At 49.8% G+C, this 10,000-nt stretch overlaps 2 protein-coding genes across 2 annotated transcripts in view; both read left to right on the plus strand.

The window, feature by feature from the left end:
- rangap1a (RAN GTPase activating protein 1a) overlaps nucleotides 1–672 on the plus strand; it is an 18,862-nt gene extending 18,190 nt beyond the window's left edge. Inside the window, exon 16 of the mRNA XM_030793568.1 lies at nucleotides 214–672. Within this exon, the coding sequence (XP_030649428.1) occupies nucleotides 214–295 (82 nt within the window). The 3' untranslated portion in view covers nucleotides 296–672. The remainder of the gene's footprint in view (nucleotides 1–213) is intronic.
- A 6,563-nt stretch (nucleotides 673–7,235) lies between these two features.
- The window catches only part of chadla (chondroadherin-like a), an 8,361-nt gene continuing 5,596 nt past the window's right edge, over nucleotides 7,236–10,000 (plus strand). The window contains exons 1-4 of the mRNA XM_030793340.1: nucleotides 7,236–7,403; nucleotides 8,396–8,590; nucleotides 8,858–9,159; nucleotides 9,486–9,990. Coding sequence (XP_030649200.1) covers nucleotides 7,236–7,403; nucleotides 8,396–8,590; nucleotides 8,858–9,159; nucleotides 9,486–9,990 — 1,170 coding nt within the window. The remainder of the gene's footprint in view (nucleotides 7,404–8,395; nucleotides 8,591–8,857; nucleotides 9,160–9,485; nucleotides 9,991–10,000) is intronic.

Genomic DNA, 10,000 nt, shown 5'->3' on the forward strand with positions numbered 1-10,000 from the left:
TCACACCAAACACACACTCTAAGAGTGAGCAGCTGGACTCTGACATAATAGCAGCCAAAGTCTTTATGCCTGTACACAGAGTATGGGAATGAGGTGTGTGTGACTGTATGTGTGTATGACTGTGTGACTGTGTGTGTGTGTGACTGTGCGTGTGTGTGTGTGTGACTGTGCGTGTGTGTGTGTTTGACTGTGTGTGTGTGTGTGTAATTGCAGACAGAGTAAGGTGATGGAGTCCTGTGTCAGTGCGCGAGATTCCTTGAGATCCACACTCCAGAGCATCAGACCAGAGAGTTAAGAGTCTCCCTCACGCTCGTCTGTTTTCATCCCCTTTTATCACTGAACACATCTGGACACACCTGAACCCTCAACACCGGAGCCCTCAACACCGCCACAGCTTCCCGCCAGTGCCTGCCGTCAACACGCTGAACACACAAAGGAACAAACAACCTCAACCGTGTAATCTGACTGCAAACCCCCTCTGCCTCCTAATCTCATTAAAAAAGCCCTTTTAATACTAAATCGGATGAGATTAGAGTAAGGTTAGTCCAACAGACTTTCAGGTTGATTTGAAACGGCTCCGGACAGAAACATAAACTCGTCTCATCGGCGACCCCTTGTGGATATTGGACTCATGACGCCATCAGAAACAGACTGGTTTTCCTGTAACAATATAACCCCCTCATTCTCCTGACTGTCTCATTTTTGTAATAAAACCGAGTGAATTTGAAGTAAACAGTGGTAAAAGGCATTAAAATGCAGTTGTTAAGTTACACGTGTCATAATGTGTTAAAATGATGTAAATATAAAACTAAAGGATTAGGATTAGGAAGTGGAGCATTGGGGTTTTATATGATTTGTGTTTCTGTGTTGTGCTGAAGATGAAGGGTCAGTGGAGTCTTCGGTTTGTTTCAGTTTGGTTCCACGGCTTTGGGCTGAAACCTCTCGGTCAGTTTGGTTTCACGGCTTTGGGCTGAAACCTCTCGGTCAGTTTGTTTGTACACAATCCCACAAACCCCCTGTGGGTTCCCTGAGGTTACACACGAGGGCAAACCTGTGGAGGAGCCGGGACTCAGCGGGGGGCGCCCATCCTTCTCAGGCATGTTATGGTGGACAGACACAGAGAGGAGAGCTCAGACTAGAGCCTGCGTAAAGTCACTCTGTCTCTATGGATTAATGCACTTTTCAGCAAGTAGCACTAAGACCGCGCGCTGTTTTAGCTAAACCACAGATAAGAATACATGTGACTACTGTCTTACTGTAGCAGCTAAACATACGTGTGTTAGCAGTTAAATGTCTTGTTTTGAACCTAAATGAACTCTTAAAACACAGTAACTCAAATCTCCCTTCTCCTCACAACAGCCCTGTCTGACCGGCCTCGGTTAGTAAAACCGGAACAGGAATGACCTCTTTACCGGATTCAAGTATGTTCTGATATTCAGCCATTACATCCGCTCTCTCTGGACGTCCTGAGGACTGTTACAGAGATCTGACAGCACAGAACACAACAGGGTTGTAATGAAGAGATGGAACAGAACAGAACAGAACAGGGTTGTAATGAACAGATGGAACAGAACAGGGTTGTAATGAAGAGATGGAACAGAACAGAACAGGGTTGTAATGAACAGATGGAACAGAACAGAACAGGGTTGTAATGAACAGATGGAACAGAACAGAACAGGGTTGTAATGAAGAGATGGAACAGAACAGAACAGGGTTGTAATGAAGAGGTGGAACAGAACAGTACAGGGTTGTAATGAACAGATGGAACAGAACAGAACCGGGTTGTAATGAAGAGATGGAACAGAACAGAACAGGGTTGTAATGAAGAGATGGATGAGAACAGAACAGGGTTGTAATGAAGAGATGGAACAGAACAGAACAGGGTTGTAATGAACAGATGGAACAGAACAGAACAGAACAGGGTTGTAATGATCAGATGGAACAGAACAGAACAGAACAGGGTTGTAATGAAGAGATGGAACTGAACAGAACGGAACAGGGTTGTAATGAACAGATGGAACAGAACAGTACAGGGTTGTAATGAAGAGGTGGAACAGAACAGAACAGGGTTGTAATGAACAGATGGAACAGAACAGTACAGGGTTGTAATGAAGAGGTGGAACAGAACAGTACAGAGGAGAGTCTTAATGAAGAGATTGTTACTCTGGCTGTGAGAATAGCAGAGACACGTCTAAGCACAGACGTCATGTTACGACCTCAGAGGGGTTCAGTGGAATCTCTTTTCCAGTTGCTGGTGGAAAAACAGCGGAAAAGTCACAGAAGAATGAGGGTTTCTACCGTGACCGTGGTGACCCGTAAAGGCAGTGGTTTGGGTTTGGGTCGGGTGGAGGGTGTCACCGTGGTGACCCGTAAAGGCAGTGGTTTGGGTTTGGGTCGGGTGGAAGGTGTCACCGTGGTGACCCGTAAAGGCAGTGGTTTGGGTTTGGGTTGGGTGGAGGGTGGAGGGTGTTACCATGGTGACCTCTCTAAAGGCAGTGGTTTAGGTTTGGGTCGGGTAGAGGGTGTCGCCATGGTGACCTGTAAAGGCAGTGGTTTGGGTTTGGGTCGGGTGGAGGGTGTCGCCATGGTGACCTCTCTAAAGGCAGTGGTTTGGGTTTGGGTCGGGTGGAGGGTGTCGCCATGGTGACCTGTAAAGGCAGTGGTTTGGGTTTGGGTCGGGTGGAGGGTGTCGCCGTGGTGACCCGTAAAGGCAGTGGTTTGGGTTTGGGTCGGGTGGAGGGTGTCGCCGTGGTGACCTGTAAAGGCAGTGGTTTGGGTTTGGGTCGGGTGGAGGGTGTCGCCATGGTGACCTGTAAAGGCAGTGGTTTGGGTCGGGTGGAGGGTGTCGCCATGGTGACCTGTAAAGGCAGTGGTTTGGGTTTGGGTCGGGTGGAGGGTGTCGCCTTGGTGACCTGTAAAGGCAGTGGTTTGGGTTTGGGTCGGGTGGAGGGTGTCGCCATGGTGACCTGTAAAGGCAGTGGTTTGGGTTTGGGTCGGGTGGAGGGTGTCGCCATGGTGACCTGTAAAGGCAGTGGTTTGGGTTTGGGTCGGGTGGAGGGTGTCGCCGTGGTGACCCGTAAAGGCAGTGGTTTGGGTTTGGGTCGGGTGGAGGGTGTCGCCGTGGTGACCTGTAAAGGCAGTGGTTTGGGTTTGGGTCGGGTGGAAGGTGTCACCGTGGTGACCCGTAAAGGCAGTGGTTTGGGTTTGGGTTGGGTGGAGGGTGGAGGGTGTTACCATGGTGACCTCTCTAAAGGCAGTGGTTTAGGTTTGGGTCGGGTAGAGGGTGTCGCCATGGTGACCTGTAAAGGCAGTGGTTTGGGTTTGGGTCGGGTGGAGGGTGTCGCCATGGTGACCTCTCTAAAGGCAGTGGTTTGGGTTTGGGTCGGGTGGAGGGTGTCGCCATGGTGACCTGTAAAGGCAGTGGTTTGGGTTTGGGTCGGGTGGAGGGTGTCGCCGTGGTGACCCGTAAAGGCAGTGGTTTGGGTTTGGGTCGGGTGGAGGGTGTCGCCGTGGTGACCTGTAAAGGCAGTGGTTTGGGTTTGGGTCGGGTGGAGGGTGTCGCCATGGTGACCTGTAAAGGCAGTGGTTTGGGTCGGGTGGAGGGTGTCGCCATGGTGACCTGTAAAGGCAGTGGTTTGGGTTTGGGTCGGGTGGAGGGTGTCGCCTTGGTGACCTGTAAAGGCAGTGGTTTGGGTTTGGGTCGGGTGGAGGGTGTCGCCATGGTGACCTGTAAAGGCAGTGGTTTGGGTTTGGGTCGGGTGGAGGGTGTCGCCATGGTGACCTGTAAAGGCAGTGGTTTGGGTTTGGGTCGGGTGGAGGGTGTCGCCGTGGTGACCCGTAAAGGCAGTGGTTTGGGTTTGGGTCGGGTGGAGGGTGTCGCCGTGGTGACCTGTAAAGGCAGTGGTTTGGGTTTGGGTCGGGTGGAGGGTGGAGAGTGTTACCATGGTGACCTCTCTAAAGGCAGTGGTTTGGGTTTGGGTCGGGTGGAGGGTGTCGCCGTGGTGACCTGTAAAGGCAGTGGTTTGGGTCTGGGTCGGGTGGAGGGTGGAGGGTGTTACCATGGTGACCTGTAAAGGCAGTGGTTTGGGTCTGGGTCGGGTGGAGGGTGGAGGGTGTTACCATGGTGACCTCTCTAAAGGCAGTGGTTTGGGTTTGGGTCGGGTGGAGGGTGTCGCCGTGGTGACCTGTAAAGGCAGTGGTTTGGGTTTGGGTCGGGTGGAGGGTGTCGCCTTGGTGACCTGTAAAGGCAGTGGTTTGGGTTTGGGTCGGGTGGAGGGTGTCGCCGTGGTGACCTGTAAAGGCAGTGGTTTGGGTTTGGGTCGGGTGGAGGGTGGAGAGTGTTACCATGGTGACCTCTCTAAAGGCAGTGGTTTGGGTTTGGGTCGGGTGGAGGGTGTCGCCGTGGTGACCTGTAAAGGCAGTGGTTTGGGTCTGGGTCGGGTGGAGGGTGGAGGGTGTTACCATGGTGACCTGTAAAGGCAGTGGTTTGGGTCTGGGTCGGGTGGAGGGTGGAGGGTGTTACCATGGTGACCTCTCTAAAGGCAGTGGTTTGGGTTTGGGTCGGGTGGAGGGTGTCGCCGTGGTGACCTGTAAAGGCAGTGGTTTGGGTTTGGGTCGGGTGGAGGGTGGAGGGTGTCGCCGTGGTGACCTGTAAAGGCAGTGGTTTGGGTCTGGGTCGGGTGGAGGGTGGAGGGTGGAGGGTGTTACCATGGTGACCTCTCTAAAGGCAGTGGTTTGGGTTTGGGTCGGGTGGAGGGTGGAGGGTGTCGCCGTGGTGACCTGTAAAGGCAGTGGTTTGGGTCTGGGTCGGGTGGAGGGTGGAGGGTGTTACCATGGTGACCTGTAAAGGCAGTGGTTTGGGTCGGGTGGAGGGTGGAGGGTGTCCGGCCCAGGCAGCTTTATAGACACGGTCCTCTCAAGGATAGGAATGTAATCCCAGGAGTGTGTTTTCTTCATTTTAAGACACGCCTACTTCCTGAGACAGACAGGGTGTGAATGGCAGGGCTTAGAAAATGCTTTGTATGTTTGCTCTTATTTGGTTTGTGCTGCTGCAGGTGTGAATGTGTGTATGGAACTGCAAACGTTCACAGAGGCCCAGTAACAGGTTATTACCGTGTGTGTGTCCCTGTGAGTGTTTATGTAACTATTGTGTGTGTGTGTGTGTGTGTCTGTGAGTGTTTATGTAACTATTGTGTGTGTGTGTATGTAAGAATGACTGTATGTATTGGGTATGTATTTCTGAGTGCAAGTGTGTGTGTGTGGTTGTGTGTCTGTGAGAGTTTATTTATGTATTAGATGTATGTGTGGGATTGTGCGTCCTCTTTTTCCCGGACATGTCTCTTTTTCGGACCTAAAAAACGGCTCCGGCCGGGATTTCTAAATCGCCAATAATGTCTGTGATTTGGCTTGTGCTCTCCACAGTCGCCGTTCATTGTGTGTGTATTCACATTGCTTTGACCTTTTTCTTAAGGTCCCGTCCTCTCGCACGCCACCAATGAACAGTCATGTACACTATCGTGCCATTGGTTAAACTGCATTTCATTCAATACCGTTAAGACCGCAGAAACAGCCAAGAGACCTTACGAAGGCCATAATGCCAGCACAATTTGAATGGAGAGAAATAAGGTCGTCTTGCCACCGTTATTATACTCACAGTTATGTGTCTTGATAAAGACTAGCCGGCCGGCCATGTATTGCGGCAGATAAGAACAGATGGAGTTTCATATTGCATTGTCAAGCATCAGTCTTACAACGACAGGAACCAAAAGTGACATCCACTTACATTTCCCCTTAAGTTGGGAGGGGAATGCGTACCCACCCCTCCCACCCTCCTCTTTTTTTGAAAACCGAAATATGGTCACCCTGGTCTGTGTATGTGTATGGAGTGACTGTACAATGCATTGGTCTGATGCTGAATCTTAAACACGGGAGATACACTGTTAACAAGGTACAGTATTTGCTATCACGTTTTGCGCACTGACTTTATTTTCGCTTGTAACATGGGCTCGGAAGTGTGTTGGTCTGATTTTTTCCCCTGAAACCCCGTAAGACGCTGGATGGGCAGGCGGAGCATTGATGGAGTGGCAACACCATAATGACTTGACTGAGGACAGCGCGTCATAGGCTGTCTACGATAGAGCTGTTACAGGGAGCCCGATGGAGGCAACTTGTTGACCCGTTTAATTTTCTTAATTGTCTGCTTTTGTTTCTGGGATTCCTCTGGAGTGAAAGGTTAGTGATCTATCACCATAGAATCAAAGCTGAATACCGACCGATCATTTAGAGTCACTGATCTATATTTTTCGTCACAGTATTGGCAGTAAAACACTGTAAAGTGAGTTAAGTTACGCTTAAAACACAGTCCCACCTGGCCTCTGGTATATTTGATATTGTATAAAATGTTTATATTTGTGTAAGTATTTTGGAATTGGTCTTTTTCGAAAGTTAGCGTACTAAAAAAGTTGTGTGTAAAAAACCGTATTTTTGCCTTTATCCGTTTGGCGCCGCTCATAGCTTTGCGCAGTGAATTTTTAACCCAGTCGAAAATGTGATGCCGGGGTGTTAATTTGAACAAGGATGACCGGGGTGACCGGAGGTCAAGACGCGAGAATTTTCCCGGCGTCTGTTTAAGAGGACCTTCATAAAAACCACGACGTGGAGGATCTGCCAGGAGTCTCCGTGTCTGAGGCTGCTATCTTACATTTCTCCTGTGTGAAAACGTCTCCAGTCGCGTCGGTTAATAATGTTATGATCAGGTATATCATCATTTATTTCGCATCAAAAGTTTCAGGATAAAAAAAAGTTACAAACTTGGTGATTTTGTCGGTCTATCATATTACTTCCATGGTGAGTTTAAGTGTCGTCGATGAATAATTAGATATGAATTTTGTCATGAGGAAAAGCTGCAAGCCGTAAAATCAACGAGTGGGAAATTTATTACTCATCACCTGTTCATTTTCACTGTAGTCGGAAGTCCTACAGTGTGTTATCGTCGGTGGAAATATTTCGGCAGATATCATTCGAAACGATCTTGTCGACTTTCTTAGATTATCCATCAAACTGAACAACATATTCATTTGGGTCGGTGACAACAAAAGGTACTGAAACCTTTCTGGTATTTCTCTCAGTATTTTGTGATTGTTCAAATTGGTGTGAGCTAATGACTTATTGCAAAATTATCTCTTTACTTTTCTTATGCTGAAAACTTCACCGCGCCTCGGTGCATTGATTCACAGATGCGTTCCTGTGTATATGTCGCCCCCTTGTGGCTATCGCTGCTCATAACGGTTCTGTCCCGTGCGCTGGCCGCGAAATGTCCGCGTGTCTGCGTCTGTGACCACACCAAACTCACCGTGGCCTGCACCGGGAAGAATCTGTCGCACGTCCCACCCACTATAGATGAGGTGAAAGATGCAACGATTTACATTCTGAGTTTTTCAGTGATGATATTGCGTATCATTTCCAGAGAGATTCTACCTTTTATAAAAATCATAAACAGAAATGTGTTGACTTTTTGAAAGATTGCATTTTCAATATCCTAGTCATTTATATTATTTTAACTGTTCTATAACAGCTGTTGTTTTTTCTTAGTTAATTACAATGATTTGCATTTTTGTATTTATAAAACCTTTTATTATACACAGGTATTGATATTTATCACTTAGTGAAAGAAATGAATGTCTATCAGTCACTCATGACATTTAAAGAGAATATTTGACAGTAATGATTCACCGATAAACTCTCTCTCTCTCTCTCTCGCTCTCGCTCTCGCTCTCGCTCCCTCTCTCCCTCCCCCTCTCTCTCCCTCTCTCTCTCCCCCTCTCGCTCTTGCTCTCGCTCTCGCTCTCTCTCTCCCTCTCTCTTTCTCTCTCTCTCGCTCTCCCCCTCTCCCCCTCTCTCTCTCTCTCCCTCCCTCTCTCTCCCCCTCTCTCTCTCTCTCTCCCTCTCTTTCTCTCTCTCTCTCTCTCTCTCTCTCTCTCTCTCTCTCTCTCTCCCTCCCTCTCTCTCTCTCCCTCCCTCTCTCTCCCCCTCTCTCTCTCTCTCTCCCTCCCTCTCTCTCTCCCTCTCTCCCTCTCTTGTTCTCACTCTCGCTCTCTCTCCCTCTCTCTCTCTCTCTCTCTCTCTCTCTCTCTCTCTCCCTCCCTCTCTCTCCCCCTCTCTCCCCCTCTCTCTCCCTCTCTCTCCCTCCCTCTCTCTCTCTCTCTCTCTCTCTCTCCCTCTCTCTTTCTCTCGCTCTCGCGCTCGCGCTCGCGCTCTCGCTCTCTCTCCCTCTCTCTCCCTCCCTCTCTCTCTCCCTCCCTCTCTCTCTCTCTCTCTCTCTCTCTCTCCCTCTCTCTTTCTCGCGCTCTCGCTCTCGCTCTCTCTCGCGCTCTCTCTCTCTCTCTCTCTGGGTTAGATCACAGTGAAGCTGGATCTGAAGAAGAATAACCTGAGACTGCTGTCTAAAGGCTCTTTCCAGAACACTCCATACCTCACCCACCTTACCCTGCACTCCTCAAAAATCCACTCCATCCAGGAGGGAGCCTTCCGCGGGCTCGGACGTCTGGTCCAACTGGACCTCACCAACAATAACATCGAGATCCTGTACCAGGTCACAGAGTGTGTGTGTGTGTGTGTGTGCATGTGCGTGTGTGTGTGTTTGAGTGATAAGTTCTCTGCTGGATTTTGAGTGTGACTTTATCACTTAGAGTGGGTAACCAAACTGTCTTAGTTTATCCCTTTGTTCTCTCTCTCGCTCTCTCTCACTCACTCTCTCTCTCTCTGTAGGAGTGTTTTGATGGTCTCTCTCTCTCTGTAGGAGTGTTTTGATGGTCTCTCTCTCTCTGTAGGAGTGTTTTGATGGTCTCTCTCTCTGTAGGAGTGTTTTGATGGTCTGTCCTCGCTGAAGCAGCTGCTGCTGGATCGTAACCGTATAGAGGAGATCCAGCCAGGAGCATTCATGCAGCTGGGTTCCCTGAACACGCTGTCTCTAACCCAGAACCAGCTGGTCTACCTTCCAAACCTGGTCTTTCAGGGCCTGCTCAGCCTACAGTGGCTCAAACTCAGTCACAACGCCCTCAGTAACCTAGCAACCGAGGCCTTGACTGGGATGCCAGCGCTGACACGACTCAGTCTGGAACACAACGAACTCCAGTTCTTCCCCACACAGCCCATGAGCAGGTAGCTCTGCACAGACAGGCAGGCAGGCAGGCAGGCAGGCAGGCAGGCAGATAGATAGATAGATGCGTGCATATATTCATACATGCATAAATGAACACATATATACATGTCTAATATCATCACTACCCTCTCTCTCTCACTGTCTCTCTCTCTCTCTCTGTCTCTCTCTCTCACTGTCTCTCTCTCTCTCTCTCACTGTCTGTCTCTCTCTCTCTCACTGTCTCTCTCCCTCTCACTGTCTCTCTCTCTCTCTCTCTCTCTCTGTCTCTCTTTCTCTCTCTCTCACTGTCTCTCTCTCTCTCTCTCTCTCTCTCTCTCTCTCTCAGACTGACGGAGCTGACTCGTTTGGAGTTGAGTTTTAACCCTATGACATATCTGGGTGAAGAGAGTGTGTCTATGCCCAAACTCAGAGAGCTGTACCTGGACCGTCTGTCTCTGCAGGACCTGTCTGACTCTGCACTGCTTCATACACCACTGCTCACACACCTGGACCTCAGTCACAACCAGCTCCACGGCATGGAGCCCCCGCTGGGCCCCGCAGAACTGGAGAGACTCAATCTAACTGGGAACCCGCTGCTCTGCACCTGTTTCCTGCAACCTCTGAGACAGTGGGCTAGGGCAGGGCGTGTCAGGGTTTTGGGGTCTTGTTTGGGACCCCCACATCTCTCTGATGAGCCCCTGGAAGAGGTGAAAGTGGAGGATTTACGGTGCAGACGACAGGAAAGCGTGAGAGAGGAAGAGGAGGAGGAGAAAGAGGAGGTGGAGAAAGAGGAGGTGGTGAAGACAAAGATGAAGGAGGAGGGAAAATGTCCAGACAAGTGTCTGTGTGAGGTGTGTGAGA

The sequence above is a fragment of the Chanos chanos genome, chromosome 16 (assembly GCF_902362185.1).
Source record: "Chanos chanos chromosome 16, fChaCha1.1, whole genome shotgun sequence".
Classification (NCBI taxonomy): Eukaryota; Metazoa; Chordata; class Actinopteri; order Gonorynchiformes; family Chanidae; genus Chanos; species Chanos chanos.